The sequence below is a fragment of the Bombina bombina genome, chromosome 1 (assembly GCF_027579735.1).
Source record: "Bombina bombina isolate aBomBom1 chromosome 1, aBomBom1.pri, whole genome shotgun sequence".
Taxonomy (NCBI): domain Eukaryota; kingdom Metazoa; phylum Chordata; class Amphibia; order Anura; family Bombinatoridae; genus Bombina; species Bombina bombina.
The window spans coordinates 925,230,774-925,255,148 of record NC_069499.1 but is presented as its reverse complement, the minus strand read 5'-3'; the positions used below and the strand labels follow the sequence as shown (position 1 = coordinate 925,255,148).

Here is a 24,375-nt window from a genome sequence, read left to right as displayed (position 1 = left end):
TTGTCACTGCGGATCACTTAGTTAAACATGTGTCAAAGTTACTCATAGATGCTTTCATCAATTTAATCAATACTGAGACAAAAAATATATAACACTGCAATCCTGTTATATCCAAAGAGGCTTAAGTTATATACCATACATGTCCACATATACTCAATCATGTATGCTGCGCAAAGTAAAAAAGTTTGCATAGCATTAATAGTTAAGATCCAATGCTATTATCGGTCTGGTGTAGGAACCATAGGAGCCAAGCTTGATGTATGCAAAGGATTAATAACTATATATAGTACCTTATTACATATTATCAGTCATTTGGCTAGGCAATGTATTTACTACGCATTATCCCATGGGTGCATAGAATTATTAGCTGAGATCTAGTACATTTTTAATCTAGTGTAGGAGCCATAGTGGTATAGTTTATATCATATATATATATATATATATATATATATATATACACACATCTCCAAAACAGAACTGGAATAATTATCAAAGGAGAATATGATTCAATCATTTTCACAAGAGAGTATTATTCAATCTATAAGGTGAAAGTGGACAACAATAGTGACAATATCTGTTTGCCAAGCCCTCCTTAGGGGGTAGAATCAGACCTCATATATCATAATCATTGGGCCGATCAATAACAAGTGGCAATCAGAGATTTATAAAACAAACGGATATATTATATACCTTGTGTCAGATCCTGTTGGGATCTACAAAAAGACCTCATATGCCAAAATCATTGGTCAATTGTCTCACAAGTGACAATCATGGTTAAGTGTTTAATATGGCCAATGTCCATAGTTATCATATTCGTTTGTTCCAAGATAATGTATAGTTCAATTTATATCCCAATAGCAGTATTAACCATACAAATCCCATTGGCAGTATTTAGCAGTGTCATTACAAATTTCATCCTCATATATGGTAGGCTCTTTAATCAACCCTTGGTTATTATGATATTAATACATTTCAATGTCTTGTCCATTATTATACCAGCCACTTTAGTACTATGGAAAAGATTATAACCAAACCCCTGGTAGACCCCACTATAACAGGGAGTCCGCCTGGGTATGGTACCTCAACAGAAGGATTTGTAGCATTAAAGTCATTTGGTGGTACTCACCTAAAGATATTGGGTTTCTCATAGAAAGCAGTGCCAGTCATTAGGAGTTTTGTCTCTATCTCCCCCATGTTTCAGAGTGGGGACATGGTCAATTAAAATAAATTGTAAGTCAGTTACCTTGTGATTTGCCAGTAAAAAATGTCTAGCCACTGGTTGATCCGAGGTGCCCTTATCAAGTGCAGTGCGGATTGCAGATCTGTGATTTGCCATCCGTAGGCAGGCATTATGGTGTATTTCTGGGTAGTGTGCGGGTGTCTAAAGAACTTGAAGGGGATCATTCCATTGCAGATTGTGCATCCAGTGCACCTACAACAACCTGTTTTTATTATCTTTAACCATTGCTTTTTTTTGGTAGCAGTGATTAGGATCAGTAAGCATCAGTAGATCTCTAAGGCTTCTGGCACGTTTAAATCCCATGATTGGTGGATCCATATGTCTGAATAGTAGCGTAGTATCTGATTCAAGAATCTCCCATCTTTTGCGGATGGTATCAGCCAGTTCCTTCTTCTCCTTGTTGAATGTAGTGGTAAAGATCATCCTATTTTTGGTATTATCTTTGGTCCTAGGTTCCACATCATCCTTCTTGGCAGTTATCTCCTGTATCACTTCATTGATTAGATTTTCTTGGTAGCCACGTTGTAGGAACTTGTTTGCCATCCTCTCCAGTTGCTGTTCACGGTTGTGGCCTCAGTATTGTTCCTCATTACCCATACCATTTGCGATTTGATAATCACCTTGCGGGTGTGTGGTGGATGGTTGCTAGTGGCCTCAAGTAGGGAATTTCTGTCTGTCGGTTTTGTATATAGTGTTGTATATAGTTTACACTGTTTCTTATAGATTCGTAGATCAAGGAAGTCAGTATATTCACTATCTTGTTTCATCTCAAACTTAATCGGGGACTCAAAATGATTGAGATGCTCAACCCATAACACCAATGACTCCTCATGTCCTTGCCAAATAAGGAATACATCATTTATGTACCTTCTGTAACTCTTGATGTTCTCATGGTTATACATATATATGTATGAGAATCTTTTGCTTTAGGATTTATGTTTCTGTCCTTACTGTGAACAAGTTATTATATGTCTGACTAACATTATAACTAAGTGGGATATTACCTGCAGACATACAATATAAAATATAGACTATCTTATAGAAACTTTTATTGATGCTGATTATAAATTGTGATAAGTTGAATGGCATTTATATACTGTATATACTTGCACTGAGCACATTTATGTTTTGGGAATTCAATGTTAATTTTATGTTTGTTCATGCTTGTAACCGGGCAACTGTGGGATTGCTGTGGCAACACAATTTTTGTGCAATTTTTTGAACTGATTGATGGGTGGGGCTTAGCATATTTAAGTTACAATGTTACCACTTGCACACTGTCTGGTCTGAGGAAGGGGTCTGCGAACCCTGAAACGTTACCACTTAATAAATAAGAACTGATTTATCTAAATCCAGTGAGTGCAGTCGCTGCTTGACATTGATATATATATATATATATATATATATATATACATATACAGGTGGCCCTCGTTTTACAACGGTTCAATTTACACCGTTTCAGAATAACAACCTTTTATCCAGTCATGTGACTGCTATTGAGAAGCAGTGCATTTATTAAAATAGCCAGTAGGTGTCGCTGTCTGCTTGTGTGGCAGCAAAGCCAAGCAAGCTGAAATTAATTAGTTTAACCAGACGTGAGCTATCGAGCAGATTTCAAAGGAACAAGATATTCCTGTCTATAAATCAGTCCAGATTGGAATGCATAGAACGAACTGTTTGCATAAAAATGCAAGTGAAGTCTGTGTTGTGATTATTTTATTAGGTTTATAATGCTGTTTAGCATTTAAAGTCTTCATTTCAAAGCTTTAAAAATAATGTATTAGGTGTTACTTATGACAATTTTGAGAGGGGCCTGGAACCTATCTCCCTCACTTCCCATTGACTTACATTATAAACTGGGTTTCAATTTACAACGGTTTCGATTTACAACCATTCCTCTGGAACCTAACCCCGGCGTAAACTGAGGGCTACCTGTACATATATGTCTATGTATGAATACATATGTAAATGTGCACAAACAGTTATTTCTCTGTGGGTTGAATTCAGCCCCCCCCCCTTTTTTTCCTGTCATGTTTTTGTCTGCTTATGTTTTTGTATATATAATTTTTATATATTTTTTTTTATATATAATTTTTTATATATTTTTTTATGTATATGTTTTTATCATGTTTTGCTACACTAACACTGTCTTAGTTTGGTCACATAAGATTTTGGGTTCCAATTCTTTTGAGCTCCATTACTTAGCTTTACCTATGTATTTTTATTTGGTGTGTCTGTTTTGATTTGTCCTGTTACTTCGATGCATATTCCTTAGGTTACACCATTGGGAGTATAGGTGATAGAAGCTTTACCACTGGGTTCAATTTAAACTATATTATTAAACTATAACATTCACTTGTATTAATTATAACATTTACTTATAGCAATTAAAGTTTGGGTCTTGGGACGATATGTTGTAATTTGTTTCTATTTTTATTATGCAATAGTTCTTATTGGTCCCAGCTCTGTAACAAGTAGTCTTATGCTACATGTTGTATTTTTTCTTGTATTATTTTTTTCTTGTATTTTTTTCTTGTATGAATATTCTTGTAATACAACAATGGTGTTTTATTTCTAATGAAGCTGTGGCTTTAAAATAACTGTGCGTCAAATTCTAGTTATGCGATAGGCTCACGCCCCTTTTTTTGGCTCTTAGGAACTTGCCCAATTGCGGAGAAGCCGGACGACGTTATGTTTACTTGAGACACGAGGGAAGTATCCTAAGTACTGATTGGTTGATATTTGTGTTGACAATTTATTCCCCTGACAATGGCTTGTTGTTTGATTTAACGCTAGCGATTTTGAATTGAGGATCGCGATGGTGATCATTTGTGTTCTGTGAGTACGTGAGATCCAGGCACTGAGGTACTTACATCAATTAGTTTATTTTCAGTTGGGACACTGTTATTGTGAGATCTAGCTCTACACACTTGGTGGTTGTTTGAATAACATATCCCTTACAGAGCACCAGCAGGTGGGGAGGGGGGTGTTTATCCTCCAATGGGAACACATTGTTTTCGGCAGTAGCGAAGGTGAGGGTGTTGGGTCTTTTACAGTTTATTCTTTAGTTTGGTTGTTTCATTGATTTACATGAGCTCAAAAGATGGGATCCTTTGTCTAGTACCACATTTTTTATGTTGATATATAAGATTATTTATGACTTTGTTTAGTCTCATTAACACATGTTTTTTGCACATGCTGTCTTTTCATTGGCAGATTGGTTGGGGAGGGCCTCACGGGCCCATTTAAGTTTTGTTTGTATCATATTGGATTGTCAGAGGAAGGAGTTTGTTTACTTCACACACTTGAAATAAAATTCTACTATTTAAGTTATTGCTGACTAAAGACCAGTAAGTGCTTCTCTGTTGTGCTTGGACTGTGTTCTATTAATATAGCACCATTGGCAGTTGTGGAACATTTGGTGGGAGTGCATATACAACGCTATTTTTTATATATTTATATGCGTATATATGTATTTACAGACATATATATACACGTATACTTACATAAATACATATGTATACATATATGGACATTTATATATATATATATATATATATATATATATATATAAATATATACATATACATGTTTAGACATATATGTCTTTATATGTATACATATGTATTTATATGTCTATATATGTATTTACAGACATATATACACATATCTAGAAAATCTAGAAAATAAATACATACCAGAGAGCTTCTATTAAAACCACATGTTTATTTATATCTTTTAAAAACATTTGCGGCAACAATGTATCCAGGCAACGTCATAGGAGTCAGCTGACGCGTTTCGGCAAATCTCCGTAGTCAAAGCTGTATGACCCATACTGCACACCCCTGGAAATTTAAAATGCACTTTACAATCCTATTGGTTGTACAAATATGACACTGCCATTACAATTTACAAAACAGCATTATTTTCCATTTTACAAATTGCTTTACATTTATGCCTAAGTTATATATCATACATTTCATTTTGAGATCAAGGTTACATATATTCCACAATAACACATTTTCTTCTCTAACTCTGTAAATCGACTTGACTTCCTAGTTTAGAACTTTTAGCATCACTCTATTTCTAACTTCTTTCCTACTTTTTTCCCCACGTAACGGGTTAAAGATACCCTCTTTTGCGTTCTCTCTCTTTTATATAGTTTTATTCACTTGCTCCAATTTGTGTTCTTATTGCTGACTATTATAATTCAAAGATCTTACTCGCTTAATTCCAGATCTATCATTTAAAGATACTGATATTCTCTCATTCACCACTGACAATACTTTTTCAGTTTTCCTTTTACTCTTCTTATGATATCCTATTCTTACTTGTGTTTTCCCACACATTCATGGTATAGACTCATTCTATCACTGCCAAAAATGTATTACATTGAATTCTGAATTCAATCCTTTTGGTATTCTGGTTTGCAATTTAAACATCCAAAAGACCTCCTGTTTTGCCGGATATAATTAATGTCTCCCCCTCTTTTGGGGGATCGTACTTTTTGAATAATTGTCCACCTAAGGGAATTGTGCTTTTTTGATTGTTTTTTGGTAAAATGTTCTATAGGTGGTGTAGTCATGATTCCTGCTTTTATATTTGTGACATGTTCTCTTATTCTACTTCTTACCTCTCAGGTCGTTAACCCTACATATTGAATATTGCATTCCTGACATGTCAATAAATATATACAATTCGTAGCTCTACAGTTTAAACACTCCCTGTGATCAAAGGATTTTCCCGTGGCCTCACATTTAAATTGATTTCCAGGGGTTAAATATTCACATGCTTTACACATATGGTTACTGCATGGAAACACACCCACGCATGTTAGCCACAAGCTAATCCTTCTTTCACTCTGTTGTAGCTTGGTTGGGGCAACTTTGTTACCTAAAATCTTTGCCTTCCTATATGAGAATCTACACCCTTCACTAGAAGGTCATCAGTAAAGAAAGGTTACTTCTTATAATGTTGCATACTGCATGATATTGATCACAGTAATCTGTAACAAAGCTCACACATTTAAAGTGTTTGTTGTCTGTTCTTGTTTTTGGCTTGTTTGACAACAGAACCTCCCTCTCTACACTTCGTATTTGTATGTTCATATTCTGTACCATAGATGCACAGTATCCTCTCTCATTGAGTCTTTCTTCAAGATCCCTGGCTTGTTTATTATATTCTTCTTTTTTAGTACAGTTACGTCTCAGCCTGACAAATTGCCCTTTGGCTATTGCTTTAAATATTCCTCTAGGATGACAGCTCTTTGTATGTAGGACTGTATTTCCTGATATGGGTTTCCTATAGATGGTACTTTTGTACTTCCTCACTCTCTGTTCCTGATATTTAAATGTCAAGGAATTCTATGCTCCTTCTTTCAAAATGGTATGTAAAGCTATGTAAACCTATGTTGTTGATCTTTAATTTTTCTACAAATTTTTCTGCAGACCTTTTATCTCCATCCCATTTTATTAACAGGTCATCTATAAACCTTCTGAAAAATTGTATTTGTTTAATTTGGCCCCTACTATCTCCAAAAATGTGGAACAGCTCCCACCAACCCATGAATAGGTTGGTGTAAGAGGGGGCAAATTTGGCCCCCATAGCTGTTCCACACTTCTGGAGATAGTAACTGCCTTAAAATAAAAAATAATTATGTGTTAGCAAGAATTTGTAACCCTCAACACAAATTTGATACATGTAGCACTGAAATCACCAGTTCTCTTAATGAAAAACTCTATTGCTTTTACACCCATTTCGTGTTGAATAGATGTATATAGGGCTTTAACATCTATAGTTAGCCATCCATAGCCCTCCTTCTATTGAAAATCTGTCAATAGGTTTAGGAGATCTTTAGTATCCTTTAAGTGACTGTGTAAAGTACTATAGGCTGTAAGATTGCATCCAGCCATTGTGTCAATCTTTCTGTTATGGAGCCTATACCACATAGGGCTCAATTTATCAAAGCTGAGGCGGACAGGGGAGCATATACACGCCCCTGTTGGCCTCAGCTCGTCTCTAGCGGGGCGTATTTCCCTGGAGGAAATTACCATTGCACACGAGCGCCATTGCCACCTGCCCACACACAGCCAATCACGCGCGGCTGTGCGCGGGCAGGAGCTGTCAATCTCCTTGGTCTGACTAGACCGCAGAGATTGAATTTTGCCACCTTAGAGGTGGCGAAGAGTTTAGGAAAGCAGCGGTCATCATTGTTAAATATGGCAAGCAGGTTCTTGTGAGAACTTGCAGCCGTAAGGGATTTGTGCACCTTTGGTAGATGGTTAAATATGGGAACTATTGGATGTTCCACTATTAAATATTCTGCTGTTTCTTGATTGAACAAGCCCATCTCTCTACCATCATCTACCAAATGTCTCAAATCCCTCTTGAATATATTTGTGGGATAGCTGTAAAGTTTAGTGTATTGTGAATCGTCTTCCAATTGTCTTAAAGCCTCATTTACAAACCATGCCCTGTACATGACTACAATTGATCCTCCCTTATCTGCATTTCTGATATTTTTATTGGAGCTTAGGCTCTGTAGTGCCAATCTTTCTTTGTAAGTTAGATTTTTATTTCCTTTATTTGTGTTATACAGCTCTGTTAATTCTTTCTCTATTCTTCTTTTGAAAGTGACTAGGATGGAGCCTCTTTCATGTATGGGGTAAAACTTTGATTGTTTTTTTAACCTTGGTACGGCTCTTCCTTTTTCAATATCACCCTGTCTATTGTATGCACTTTCCGAAAGTAAGTCCTCCATTGACACAATGTCACATGTTTCCATAACGGATAATGTGTCTATGGTTGGTTCTTGTGTTCTCTGGGTACCTGTTTCGTAAGTTGCATTCTCCCTATTTTCTGAGAAATGTTTTTTTAAAATATAAGATTCCTGATCAAACCATTTACATCTATTAGTGTTTAGAATAATTTAAATGAAGAGGATGGTGACAGAACTCTATGTTCCTCTATTGTAAGTGGATGTTTAGAGAGGTTAATAACACTTTTTACTTGTATTTTGTTTGTACAAATGCTCTCCCTCTTCATAGCTGGTATCTCGCTTGTGGAGGGTCATAATTGGGTCTGTTCCACCCTTGTGTGATTTTTTTCTCTCTCTATTTCTGCGTGTCCCCCTCTGCCCCAACCTCCCCCCCCCCCCCCCCCCCTGGAGGCATGGGAAAAACCTGTTCAACATCTCTTTCATCTAATGCCCTATCTGATAGATTTGGGGTAGAGTCAGTATATTTGCTTGTTTTATCTTCACCCGTTTTTTTTCATAATGGACACAGTGGGGGGTGCATTTGCTTTCGGTCTTACCACATCATAATTAGAGCTACGTCCCTCTGTTGGAACCAACCTATTCTCTTCTTCCCCTGATGCTGAATCTTCACCCCAGGACTCCCCCTCACTCTCTGAAAATGTTACTCTTTTATCACAGATAAAAGTGCTATTGTGGAATATATGTAACCTTGATCTCGAAATGAAATGTACGATATATAACTTAGGCATAAATTTAAAGCAATTTGTAAAATGGAAAATAATGCTGTTTTGTACATTGTAATGGCAGCGTCATATTTGTACAGCCAATAGGATTGCAAAGTACATTTTAAATTTCATGGGGTGTGCAGTATGGGTCATACAGCTTTGACTATGGTGATTTGCAGAAATGCGTCAGCTGACCCCTATGACGCTGCCATAGGCACCGGTGTGTGTGCTGATTGTGATGTTGAGGATACATTGTTGCCAAAAACGTTTTTAAAGGATACAAATAAACATGTGGTTTTAATAGAAGCTCCCCGGGTATGTATTTATTTTCTGGATGTGATTGTGCCTGACACCCGGGTAGAGCTGCTACCAAGGAGGCGATACGAACGGATCCCGTGAGAAACTGAGCGCATAGAGCCGTAAGGACAGGAGGAAGCAAGGTATAGTGCTACCAAGGAGGGAAGGAGCGGCGGTAAGAACTTTTGAAAATGTATGTCTCACTAAGATGATTGAAGTATTTCTGCATTGCAAACCGTAAAGGGCCCTCCCTGTGGACCGGAGCCGTTTTGATATATATATTTAACCGTAACTTACCTGTTTTCTTGCCTGTACGTCTGGGATCCTCTACACTGTGTAACATGCTTTATGCAATATAAAAAGGAAAAACGATGTACCAAAATAGCATAACAGCCTGAAGTTAAGGGTTATAGCTTGTTGTAAAATATATACACATATAAATACATAAGTATACGTACTTGAAAACAAGAGAAATCTCAATGTATCCTTCCTGGTAAAATATTTTATAAATAAATAAATAAATACATATACATATTTTGACATGTATATGTATGTATCTTATCTTTATGCTAAAGTCCTTTTTTTCTAACACCTGAGATCACATATCTTTGTATCTGAGTGTCATGTATTTTTTATGTGTTTTGTGACTTTGTTTTTTAGCGAAAGTTAACCACAGCTTTGAGGACGCGCTAACCTGACGTGTGTTAACTTAAATTGCACTCAAGCGATTGTGTTTACTTTCAACTTGTAATATGAGCACAATTTTTAACTTGCGCACTAACTAAAGGGAAAACCCGATATCCCTTGCACGCAAATGATAGCACTCCACTCGTAATCTGGCCGTAAGGGGTCGATTTATGAAGCAGCGGATGCTGCTTCCAACCCTCATTGCTTCAGGTCCGCCTGAAGCGGAAGTTAAGAAGCAGCAGTCATAAGACCACTGCTCCTTAACTAGTCCGCCACCTCTGAGGCTGCGGACAGCAATCAACCCGCTCAGATACGATCGGGTTGATTGACACCCCCTGCTAGCAGAAGATTGGCTGCAAATGTGCAGGGGGCGGTATTGCACAAGCATTTCACAAGAAATGCTTGTGCAATGATAAATTCCGACAGCGTATCATGTCCGTCGGCACATTAGTAAATCGCCCCTTAGTGTTTAATGTTCCTGTAAAGTCTATGGAGGTTTTTGTAGATAAATAATTTGATAAGTTTTTCTAAACAAATGTTTTCAACCCTTTTGTGTATCACTCCTGCAAAAGGATTAAACATATAGTTAAACTTCACCCCAGAACAGCATTGCATTACTGGGACCAAAAGGTTGACTGGGGGGGGGGGTAGGGGGGCAATTGCCTCCCAGACACCTGTTGGTGGTAGAATAAGGGCTGGTGCAGTTGCAGTTCCAGCAGTTTATTTTTCATAGGTGTGGCAATGGACAGCACATTAAGTTACCATATAAGGGCATTACAGCACATTTAAATTGCGCACAATCCAATCATCTTTTAACTTTCTGTACTTACACCGCCTCACTTATTGTCAAAGTTGTGCCTGCTCAGCCCAGTGCCCAATTTATTTTGCACCTTGGCAGTTTCTTGCTGCCTATATCCTCCAAAAGCCCTGTTAGCTGCCCAGCATGGGTGCTGCAGAAAGGGCCATATGATAACCAAGGAGCTGCCCTGCTACCAATGCACAGTAGCAGAAAGTAATCTGGAATCCCATAAAAGTAAACAGCCAAACTTTATTATTTCTTATGTGTTTTGCTTCAGCTGTTTTTTTCCTATAAAATATATTCCACTATACCTGAGCCACTGGGTTGCACATGCCCCCTAGGCCAAAAATGCCAGTCCTCCACTGAGGGCATAGCTCTAAACATCTGATGAGCCAATGACAAGAAGTATATGTGTGTAGCCACCAATTCACAGTGAGCTCCCAGTAGGGTGTTGTTGCTCCTGAGCCTATCAAGGTTTGCTTTTCAACAAATAATGTTAAGATAGTGAAGTAAAATTACTAAAAGTAAAGTAAATTGAAATGTCTCCTAAATTTGCATGTTCCTTCTGAATCATGAAAGTTTAAAGTTGACTGTCATGTCCCTATAATGTTATGACAGAAACAGAGAGGAATCAGTTTAATAGACTGGTAAAAATTCACAAAAAGATCTCCACTTTTTTCTGTTCTCCCACCCATCCTGACTTCACCGGTGCTTATTTAATTCTATGCACATAATTCATTAAAACTCACATCTCTCTCCATTCTCTTTGACCGCTCCAGTGTCAGGTGTAACTGGAGAGGCCAGTGAAACTACAGAGGTAGGAGAGAGCTTTTACTGACTTTTGTCCACTAAGTTAAAGGCTGAAATGGAGTCTTTTAGAGAAATCAAGTGAATGTAGAAATATTATCCAGTGAAGAAGATAGTAACCGAAGAGATTGGGTAGATTTGGTACCCCTGATGTTTTGGAACTACATTTCCCATGGTGCTACATCTTGGGTGCCAAAGTTAGCCATCACTGGGATAGACTATTTGTCAGATTATAAATGCTATTTAGTCAGGTGATTTGTGAATGTAAACATTGCTACCAAGTAACTTTGCTTCCGGAAGAAAATACAACTTCTCACTCTCCCACAATCTCCCAATTATCTTTTAAATAAAACAATGCACATTTCATATGTAATCAGTTTATTTACTGAACTGAGAACTGAATAAAACCAGGGTTGTTTTATGAGGGAAATGTTATCATTGGTTAATTCTTTAATTCCGGGCCACAGTTTGGTCAATCCAGCTTCTGAGGTGCGTGACACGGGCATACATTGCTGGAGCGTACACATTGCAGTTACTAGTTCCCCAGGAGACAATGCCAATGAGAGTCCATGCAGATCCCTTTTGACAAACCAATGGTCCTCCAGAATCACCCTGCAGATAAATATAAATGCTGTAAATCCCCCTGCAGATAAAAATATATGCTGTAAATTCCCCTGCAGATAAATATAAATGCTGTAAATCCCCCTGCAGATAATATAAATGCTGTGAATCACCCTGCAGATAAATATAAATGCTGTGAATCACCCTGCAGATAAATATAAATGCTGTAAATCCCCCTACAGATACATATAAATGCTGTAAATCCGCCTGCAGGTACATATAATTGCTGTAAATCACCCTGCAGACAAATATAAATGCTGTAAATCCCCCTGCAGATAAAATAAATGCTGTGAATCACCCTGCAGATAAATTAAATGCTGTGAATCACCCTGCAGATAAATATAAATGTTGTAAATCCCCCCCTACAGGTAAATATAAATGCGGTAAATCACCCTGTAAATGAATTTAAATGTTAAAAATAATTCTGCAGATAAATATAAATGCTGTGAATCACCCTGCAGATAAATATAAATGCTGTGAATCACTGTACAGATAAATATAAATGCTGTAAATCACCCTGCAGATAAATATAAATGATGTAAATCGCCGTGCAGATAAATATAAATGCTGTAAATAACCCTGCAGATAATATAAATGCTGTAAATCACCATAGATAATATAAATGCTGTAAATCCCCATGCAGATAATTATAAATGATGTGAATCACCCTGCAGATGAATATACTGTAAATGCTGTGAATCACTCTGCACATGAATATAAATGCTGTGAATCACTCTGCAGATGAATATAAATGCAGTGAATCCCCCTGCAGTTAAATATAAATGCTGTGAATCACCCTTAAGATAAATATAAATGCTGTAAATCCCCCTGCAGATAAATATAAATGCTGTAAATCACCCTGTCGATAAATATAAATGCTGTGAATTACCCTGCCGTGAAATATAAATACTGTGAATCACTGTGCATATAAATATAAATGCTGTAAATCACCCTGCAGATAAATATATATGATGTAAATCACCCTGCAGATAATATAAATGCTGTAAATCACCCTGTAGATAATATAAATGCTGTAAATCCCCCTGCAGATAAATATAAATGCTGTAAATCACCCTGCCGATAATATAAATGCTGTAAATTCCCCCTGCAGATAAATATAAATGCTGTAAATCACCCTGTAAATAATATAAATGCTGTAAACCCCCCTGCAGATAAATATAAATGCTGTGAATCAAACTGCCGTGAAATATAAATACTGTGAATCACTGTGCAGATAAATATAAATGCTGTAAATCACCCTGCAGATGAATATAAATGATGCAAATCACCCTGCAGATAATATAAATGCTGTAAATCACCCTGTAGATAATATAAATGCTGTAAATCCCCCTGCAGATAAATATAAATGCTGTAAATCACCCTGCCGATAATATAAATGCTGTAAACCCCCCTGCAGATAAATATAAATGCTGTAAATCACCCTGTAGATAATATAAATGCTGTAAACCCCCTGCAGATAAATATAAATGCTGTAAATCACCCTGTAGATAATATCAATGCTGTAAATCCCCCTGTAGATAATATCAATGCTGTGAATTACCCTGCAGATAAATATAAATGCTGTAAATCACCCTGCAGATAAATATAAATGTTGTAAATCACCTTGCAGATAATATAAATGCTGTAACTCCCCTCCCTGCAGATAAATATAAATGCTGTAAATCACCCTGCAGATAATATAAATGCTGTGAATCACATGCAGATAAATATAAATGCTGTAAATCCCACTGCAGATGAATATAAATGCTATGAATCCCCCTGCAGATAAATATAAATGCTGTAAATCACCCTGTAGATAATATAAATGCTGTGAATCACCCTGCAGATAAATTTAAATGCTGTAAATCACCCTGCCGATTATATAAATGCTATAAATCCCCCTGCAGATAAATATAAATGCTGTGAATCACCCTGCAGATGAATATAAATGCTGTGAATCACCTGCAGATAAATCTAAATGCTGTGAATCCCCCTGCAGATAATATAAATGCTATGAATCCCCCTGCAGATAAATATAAATGCTGTAAATCCCACTGCAGATAATTATAAATGCTGCGAATCACCCTGCAGATGAATATAAATGCTGTGAATCACTCTGCAGATGAATATAAATGCTGTGAATCACTCTGCAGATGAATATAAATGCTGTGAATCACTCTGCAGATAAATATAAATGCTTTAAATCCCCTGCATATAAATATAAATGCTGTAACTCACCGTGTAAATGAATTTAAATGTTGTAAATAACCCTGCAGATAAATATAAATGCTGTGAATCCCTCTGCAGATAATATAAATGTTGTAAATCCCACTGCAGATAATTATAAATGCTGTGAATCACCCTGCAGATGAATATACTGTAAATGCTGTGAATCACTCTGCAGATGAATATAAATGCTGTGAATCACTCTGCAGATGAATATAAATGCTGTGAATCCCCCTGCAGATAAATATAAATGCTGTGAATCACCCTGCAGATGAATATAAATGCTGTGAATCCCCCTGCAGATAAATATAAATGCTGTAAATCACCCTGTAGATAATATAAATGCTGTGAATCACCCTGCAGATAAATATAAATGCTGTAAATCCCCCTGCCGATAATATAAATGCTATAAATCCCCCTGCAGATAAATATAAATGCTGTGAATCACCCTGCAGATGAATATAAATGCTGTGAATCACCTGCAGATAAATCTAAATGCTGTGAATCCCCCTGCAGATAATGTAAATGCTGTGAATCCCCCTGCAGATAAATATAAATGCTGTAAATCCCCCTGCAGATAATGTAAATGCTGTGAATCACCCTGCAGATAAATATAAATGCTATAAATCCCCCTGCAGATAATTATAAATGCTGCGAATCACCCTGCAGATGAATATAAATGCTGTGAATCACTCTGCAGATGAATATAAATGCTGTGAATCACTCTGCAGATAAATATAAATGCTGTAAATCCCCTGCATATAAATATAAATGCTGTAACTCACCGTGTAAATGAATTTAAATGTTGTAAATAACCCTGCAGATAAATATAAATGCTGTGAATCCCTCTGCAGATAATATAAATGTTGTAAATCCCACTGCAGATAATTATAAATGATGTGAATCACCCTGCAGATGAATATACTGTAAATGCTGTGAATCACTCTGCAGATGAATATAAATGCTGTGAATCACTCTGCAGATGAATATAAATGCTGTGAATCCCCCTGCAGATAAATATAAATGCTGTGAATCACCCTGCAGATGAATATAAATGCTGTGAATCACATGCAGATAAATATAAATGCTGTAAATCCCACTGCAGATGAATATAAATGCTGTGAATCACCCTGCAGATGAATATAAATGCTGTTAATCCCCCTGCAGATAAATATAAATGCTGTAAATCACCCTGTAGATAATATAAATGCTGTGAATCACCCTGCAGATAAATATAAATGCTATAAATCCCCCTGCAGATAAATATAAATGCTGTGAATCACCCTGCAGATGAATATAAATGCTGTGAATCACCTGCAGATAAATCTAAATGCTGTGAATCCCCCTGCAGATAATGTAAATGCTGTGAATCACCCTGCAGATGAATATACTGTAAATGCTGTGAATCACTCTGCAGATGAATATAAATGCTGTAAATCCCCCTGCAGACAAATATAAATGCTGTAAATCCCCCTGCAGATAAAATAAATGCTGTGAATCACCCTGCAGATAAATTAAATGCTGTGAATCACCCTGCAGATAAATATAAATGTTGTAAATCCCCCCCTACAGGTAAATATAAATGCGGTAAATCACCCTGTAAATGAATTTAAATGTTAAAAATAATTCTGCAGATAAATATAAATGCTGTGAATCACCCTGCAGATAAATATAAATGCTGTGAATCACTGTACAGATAAATATAAATGCTGTAAATCACCCTGCAGATAAATATAAATGATGTAAATCGCCGTGCAGATAAATATAAATGCTGTAAATAACCCTGCAGATAATATAAATGCTGTAAATCACCATAGATAATATAAATGCTGTAAATCCCCATGCAGATAATTATAAATGATGTGAATCACCCTGCAGATGAATATACTGTAAATGCTGTGAATCACTCTGCACATGAATATAAATGCTGTGAATCACTCTGCAGATGAATATAAATGCAGTGAATCCCCCTGCAGTTAAATATAAATGCTGTGAATCACCCTTAAGATAAATATAAATGCTGTAAATCCCCCTGCAGATAAATATAAATGCTGTAAATCACCCTGTCGATAAATATAAATGCTGTGAATTACCCTGCCGTGAAATATAAATACTGTGAATCACTGTGCATATAAATATAAATGCTGTAAATCACCCTGCAGATAAATATATATGATGTAAATCACCCTGCAGATAATATAAATGCTGTAAATCACCCTGTAGATAATATAAATGCTGTAAATCCCCCTGCAGATAAATATAAATGCTGTAAATCACCCTGCCGATAATATAAATGCTGTAAATTCCCCCTGCAGATAAATATAAATGCTGTAAATCACCCTGTAAATAATATAAATGCTGTAAACCCCCCTGCAGATAAATATAAATGCTGTGAATCAAACTGCCGTGAAATATAAATACTGTGAATCACTGTGCAGATAAATATAAATGCTGTAAATCACCCTGCAGATGAATATAAATGATGCAAATCACCCTGCAGATAATATAAATGCTGTAAATCACCCTGTAGATAATATAAATGCTGTAAATCCCCCTGCAGATAAATATAAATGCTGTAAATCACCCTGCCGATAATATAAATGCTGTAAACCCCCCTGCAGATAAATATAAATGCTGTAAATCACCCTGTAGATAATATAAATGCTGTAAACCCCCTGCAGATAAATATAAATGCTGTAAATCACCCTGTAGATAATATCAATGCTGTAAATCCCCCTGTAGATAATATCAATGCTGTGAATTACCCTGCAGATAAATATAAATGCTGTAAATCACCCTGCAGATAAATATAAATGTTGTAAATCACCTTGCAGATAATATAAATGCTGTAACTCCCCTCCCTGCAGATAAATATAAATGCTGTAAATCACCCTGCAGATAATATAAATGCTGTGAATCACATGCAGATAAATATAAATGCTGTAAATCCCACTGCAGATGAATATAAATGCTATGAATCCCCCTGCAGATAAATATAAATGCTGTAAATCACCCTGTAGATAATATAAATGCTGTGAATCACCCTGCAGATAAATTTAAATGCTGTAAATCACCCTGCCGATTATATAAATGCTATAAATCCCCCTGCAGATAAATATAAATGCTGTGAATCACCCTGCAGATGAATATAAATGCTGTGAATCACCTGCAGATAAATCTAAATGCTGTGAATCCCCCTGCAGATAATATAAATGCTATGAATCCCCCTGCAGATAAATATAAATGCTGTAAATCCCACTGCAGATAATTATAAATGCTGCGAATCACCCTGCAGATGAATATAAATGCTGTGAATCACTCTGCAGATGAATATAAATGCTGTGAATCACTCTGCAGATGAATATAAATGCTGTGAATCACTCTGCAGATAAATATAAATGCTTTAAATCCCCTGCATATAAATATAAATGCTGTAACTCACCGTGTAAATGAATTTAAATGTTGTAAATAACCCTGCAGATAAATATAAATGCTGTGAATCCCTCTGCAGATAATATAAATGTTGTAAATCCCACTGCAGATAATTATAAATGCTGTGAATCACCCTGCAGATGAATATACTGTAAATGCTGTGAATCACTCTGCAGATGAATATAAATGCTGTGAATCACTCTGCAGATGAATATAAATGCTGTGAATCCCCCTGCAGATAAATATAAATGCTGTGAATCACCCTGCAGATGAATATAAATGCTGTGAATCCCCCTGCAGATAAATATAAATGCTGTAAATCACCCTGTAGATAATATAAATGCTGTGAATCACCCTGCAGATAAATATAAATGCTGTAAATCCCCCTGCCGATAATATAAATGCTATAAATCCCCCTGCAGATAAATATAAATGCTGTGAATCACCCTGCAGATGAATATAAATGCTGTGAATCACCTGCAGATAAATCTAAATGCTGTGAATCCCCCTGCAGATAATATAAATGCTGTGAATCCCCCTGCAGATAAATATAAATGCTGTAAATCCCCCTGCAGATAATGTAAATGCTGTGAATCACCCTGCAGATAAATATAAATGCTATAAATCCCCCTGCAGATAATTATAAATGCTGCGAATCACCCTGCAGATGAATATAAATGCTGTGAATCACTCTGCAGATGAATATAAATGCTGTGAATCACTCTGCAGATAAATATAAATGCTGTAAATCCCCTGCATATAAATATAAATGCTGTAACTCACCGTGTAAATGAATTTAAATGTTGTAAATAACCCTGCAGATAAATATAAATGCTGTGAATCCCTCTGCAGATAATATAAATGTTGTAAATCCCACTGCAGATAATTATAAATGATGTGAATCACCCTGCAGATGAATATACTGTAAATGCTGTGAATCACTCTGCAGATGAATATAAATGCTGTGAATCACTCTGCAGATGAATATAAATGCTGTGAATCCCCCTGCAGATAAATATAAATGCTGTGAATCACCCTGCAGATGAATATAAATGCTGTGAATCACATGCAGATAAATATAAATGCTGTAAATCCCACTGCAGATGAATATAAATGCTGTGAATCACCCTGCAGATGAATATAAATGCTGTTAATCCCCCTGCAGATAAATATAAATGCTGTAAATCACCCTGTAGATAATATAAATGCTGTGAATCACCCTGCAGATAAATATAAATGCTATAAATCCCCCTGCAGATAAATATAAATGCTGTGAATCACCCTGCAGATGAATATAAATGCTGTGAATCACCTGCAGATAAATCTAAATGCTGTGAATCCCCCTGCAGATAATGTAAATGCTGTGAATCACCCTGCAGATGAATATACTGTAAATGCTGTGAATCACTCTGCAGATGAATATAAATGCTGTAAATCCCCCTGCAGATAAATATAAATGCTGTAAATCCCCCTGCAGATAAATATAAATGCTATAAATCCCCCTGCAGATGAATATAAATGCTGTAAATCCCCGTACGGATAAATATTTACCTTTTTTAAAAGCATGAAAACAAATGCATGATATTGCATGGCTACCCATACAAACAAACAAATAGGGATGTATGTGAGGTTAGATATTAACCTACCCTATACCATATCAATGTCTGACTGTGACTGTACATTGTTTTTAAATGAATATTGTGTCTAGAACATTTGCAATGAAATCATTTGGACAGTTTAGTTAACAATAAAGATAAACATAAACACTTTTTTGTAAGATTGTTCTCTCTCTACCTGACTAGGCCTGTTTGTCTCTCTTTCTTTAACTGTAAAATGCTTTGGACCCCTTTTTTTAACTATCTGCTATTTAATGCTGCAACAAAAACATAAAGGGGCATGAACCCAAAAAATTTCTTTCAGGATTCAGATAAAGCAAATAATTAACAAAAAAAAGAATGTTACATTTTTTTTTACTTTTCTTATCAAATTTGCTTCACTCTCATTTATTATTGCACAAGCATTTCTAGTGAAATGCTTGTGCAATGCTGCCCCCTGCACATTCGCGGCCGCTAGCAGGGGTTGTCAATCATCCAGATCGGGACGATTGCTTACGACCGCTACTTCTTAACTCCTGATTCCAGCAAGCCTGAAGAAGAAGCAGCCTTGACTGCCTGATAAATTAGCCCCTCTGCCTGAACCATTAAGGAAAAAAGTTGTGTTTTGCAAAATGAGTCCGTTTTAGTCTGGCAAGATTAGTCATTGAACAGTTGGTTGAATGTGTGTTATACATATAGGGCTAGATTGCAAGTGGAGCACTAATCTGGTTATTGCTACCGCAAGCTCGCTGTAGCAATTAGCACTTATAAAATGAACCAGAGATCAGATCTTTTATAAATGTGCCCCGAACGCCCCCAAAATACAGTGGTGTGTATTTTATTAAAAAAAATACCAATTGTAGCATTTTTATGGGGGTGTTAGTTAAAAAGAAAACTGCACAGAAAAGTTTCTTTACATTGCGGTCTATGGGAACTCTGTGTTCCCAGTAAATATATATGTACAGTATATGCTTTTATATATATATATATATATATATATATATATATATATATATATATATATTTATATTTATGTGTTAATATGTCTATATACACATATTAACCCATAAATATATATGTATATATTTGCGTTCACATTGCACCTAACTCGTAATACAAGGTCGCGTTCACATTGCACCTAACTTGTAATACCAGCGCACATTAACGTGCGCTTTTATTACTCAGCTGAGCACAAATATCGCTTTAGCGTAAGGAAAATATTTTGCACTCAACTCGTAATGTGGTCCCAAGTTCCTTATGTAGTTCAAAATATAATGAATGGTTATAACTGACCTATGGCAACCCTATGGGTTTTTTTGTTTGTTCATGTGCATGTAAAAAAAAACAACAGTTTTTATATAAGTAAATGTGCCTGTATGCATCAAGAATTTGGATTGTGAACAGGAAAACAGCATTGGCACATATGTCCTGATTTTTTAGGGGTCTGTCCCACTGTCCAGGGTTGCTAGTCATCTGTCCCGCATTGCCCCATGCATTAAACATTTTTTTTTCTTATTCTATTGGGCCCATACTCAGAAGCACCTGGCTTTTCTCTCCCAGAGTTATATACCTATTAGATTGCCTGTGGAAAAGGAATGGTGTGTGGGTTAAGCAGGAGTAAGAAGGCTGTATACACTCTGACCTCAGGTAATGGTGACCTCTAACCTCTGGTAGTGATGACATCTAACCCCTGATGATAATACTAGCATGCCTTCAGTTTTATACGATGAGCAGTGCTAACACCAGGGTAACAAACAGTGGCAGCCTCAGACTGCCAGCTAATCTGCTTGCCAACCCCAGGACCCCATACAATGAATTACAGATACCCATATATGATGTAGTGTGTGTGTGTGTGAATCTGTATGTATTAGTGTGTATCTGCATGTATAAGTGTATGCTATGTAGTGTGTGGATGTGTGTGTGTGTATCTGTATGCATAAGTGTATACTATGTACTGTGCGTGTACCTGCATGTGTAAGTATATACTATGCAGTATGTGTGTGTGTATCTACATGTATAAGTGTAAGCTAGCTATGTAGTGTGTGTGTGTGTATCTGCATGTATAAGTGTATGCTATGTAGTGTGTGTGTGTGTATCTACATGTGTAAGTGTATACTATGTAGTGTGTGTGTATCTGCATGTGTAAGTGTATGCTATGTAGTGTGTGTGTATCTGCTTGTGTAAGTGTATACTATGTAGTGTGTGTGTGTATCTACACGTGTAAGTGTATGCTATGTAGTGTGTGTGGATCTGCATGTGTAAGTGTATACTATGTAGTGTGTGTGTGTATCTGCATGTGTAAGTGTATACTATGTAGTGTGTGTGTGTGGATCTGCATGTGTAAGTGTATACTATGTAGTGTGTGTGTGTATCTGCATGTGTAAGTGTATACTATGTAGTGTGTGTGTGTGTGTGTGTATCTACATGTGTAAGTGTATACTATGTAGTGTGTGTGTGTGTATCTACATGTGTAAGTGTATACTATGTAGTGTGTGTGTGTGTGTGTGTGTGTGTGTGTATCTACATGTGTAAGTGTATGCTATGTAGTGTGTGTGTATCTGCATGTGTAAGTGTATGCTATGTAGTGTATTATGTGCATTTTTGCTGACTTTAAAGGCCAGAATCTAGAATATTAATGGGGAATGCAGAGATCAGTTTTAAAGAATTTATTATTAAATGTCCAATTAAGATAAAAAATATTTAGCACTGTCTTTGCAAGGGCTAAATAAATACAGAGCTCACATAGCTATACCAGTAGTTTGAGCTTGTGTTTGATTTGCTGCCTAAGAGTATTTAAAGATATGACTTTATTTAGAATTTTATTTAGATTACTTTGTTTTTTTAAGCCCCGTCCCTGCTCCTGCCCACCACATTTCAATTTGGAAATGTTGGGAGGTATGTAATTATCAATATTTATCAAATAGATTGTGATCACCTGCTATGTGTTTTACCCCTGCAAAGTAGTAAATGCTCTAATAGCACTTTCCAATCCTGCAAGTTACCTGGCAAGAAGAGACTCCAGAAGCTCCTGCACAGATCATAGTTTCTGTGATCTGACTTCCCCAGTACTGCTTGCACTGGTTTACGGTTACCAATGGAAGCGCGACTTGCTGCAGCCTTGCAGGTGTTGTATTACCTGAATTGGGGGAAAATACACAGTATGATATAGTTAGCTTAGTCTTTCTGAAATCACTGTGTTAAGCATTTAACTATAAAACCAGAGAGAACCTGAACTTAATCATATTCTTTAATGTCATAAGACACCAGAAGCTTATTTATCGTATCATATTATTATATATAGTTGATTATATCTAATAATCATGGAATTAAAGGAACATGAAACCCACAATTCTTCTTTCATGGTTCAGTTCATGCAATTTCAAACTACTATTTAATTTACTTCTATTATCAAATTTTCTTTGTTATATTGGTATATTTTGTTGAAAAGCAGAGATAGCTCAGGAGAGTGCACATGTTTGGAGCACTATATAGCAGCAGTTTTGCAAGAAGCTTATCCATTTGCATGAGCACTATATGGCAGCACTATTTCCTGCCATATAGTGCTCCAGATGCCTACCTAGGTAGCTCTTCAACAAAGAATACCATGGGAACGAAGTAAATTTAAAAATAGTAAAGTAAATTGGAAACTTTTTAAATGGTTTGCTGTCTGAATCACAAAATAACATTTTGTGGGTTTCATATCCCTTTAAGAGGATTTGTGTTAACTTGTTTTAAATTGTATTACTAATATTATTTCTGCAATAAAATATAAATACTCTTTTACACTGGAAAGCAGTATATAATGGTTGCACTACACCAATATATTGTTATTATATACCTATTTTGTGAGAGATGCGTTTGCTAACCTTAATTGTGTCTGTGGACAAATGTAAAAGCAAGATTTGCTTTAATAAATCTTTTTCTTAACTTTTAGAGAAACAGCATTTATAGCTAATCTTACAAATCTTACATTTTTTTTTGCATTTTCTTATCTTCTTTGCAGTATGGAAACGTTCATAAAAAAGGACTCTAGTTCAATTTGTAAGAATTAATCAAATGTTTTTTCACAAGGTTTTCAAATCCGAGGCCATTCCAGTTCATAAGAAGACCTATTTTTTCCACTGTTTTATATTGATTTCTTTCAAGTTCATATTGAGAATACTCGCTAGAGATACTTTGCTTTGAGTATTCCAATCTATCAGAAAACACTTTTGTATAGTGTTCCATGATTTTTGGATCTATATAATTAAAAAGCGTACATTTACATTTTGTTTCATTTTTTGCAAAGCTTTTTGTAATGTTTAAAGTGACAGAAACACTTTGAAATTGAAATATAAAATGCTTGAATATGCAGTTTTACTATAATGTCATTAATTATTATGGAACATTATTTGTAAATTGGAACTTTCATTATAGATTCAAAGAGCAAATTTTAACTATTTCAAATACAAGAGTAAACCAAAATGACCAAGCTCTAATACATTTTATGCCATGTACATGGAATAACAAGTCATTGAGAACACAATAAGGGGAAAATACAGTATAGTGACCCTTTAAGGCACCCATCATCATGTCAAGAAAGCACCAGACAGTCCAGAAGAAAGGAACAAACAGCAAGCCTCAGAATGATTGGAGGAAAATTAAAACCAGAACTCCCGGGCTTTATTTTTCTCTTCATAACCTTATTTTACCAGCATCATCACCTGGGAGGTGTCCTGGATCTCTGAGTCCATTAGTACTGAAGTTGTCTCTCAGGACTTCTTCATTATGTTGTCTAGGACCTCCATTTGGGCAAATGCTCTTTATTTAAATCCACATTTTATTTTGCAACAAACTCATTTTTACCATAGTTCTTAAATGTTGGCCAATTATTTTTTAAGTGATGACAAAAATAGGTAGTTATTCTGCTCCTGCTTCATCAACTCTACTTTTAGGCCCAGTAAAAACCTAGGAACCATAGTGACAACCCTATATAAATATCTTGCAGAAAAACAAAATCTGAACAAATGGAAATGACCATTCATTATTTTAGCTCCCCTAAATCTCAAAAGTGCCTGAATGGGCAAGGTAGTGACATTTTTTATCTGTCCAGGAGTTCTACTATCAAGGAGAAAGGTAAAGAAAAGAGAGCTAAATAAAAAGTTCCTCACCAGTACAATGTGCCCTTTATAATTAGCTTTATGCCCACA

General features: G+C 36.0%; 1 protein-coding gene across 1 annotated transcript in view; it reads right to left on the bottom strand.

Moving 5' to 3' along the window:
• Positions 1 to 11,673: 11,673 nt before the first annotated feature.
• LOC128640456 (chymotrypsin-like protease CTRL-1) overlaps positions 11,674 to 24,375 on the bottom strand; it is a 45,648-nt gene continuing 32,946 nt past the window's right edge. The window contains exons 6-7 of the mRNA XM_053692935.1: positions 22,189 to 22,322; positions 11,674 to 11,924 (exon numbers count right to left, since the gene is read on the bottom strand). Coding sequence (XP_053548910.1) covers positions 11,763 to 11,924; positions 22,189 to 22,322 — 296 coding nt within the window. The 3' untranslated portion in view covers positions 11,674 to 11,762. The remainder of the gene's footprint in view (positions 11,925 to 22,188; positions 22,323 to 24,375) is intronic.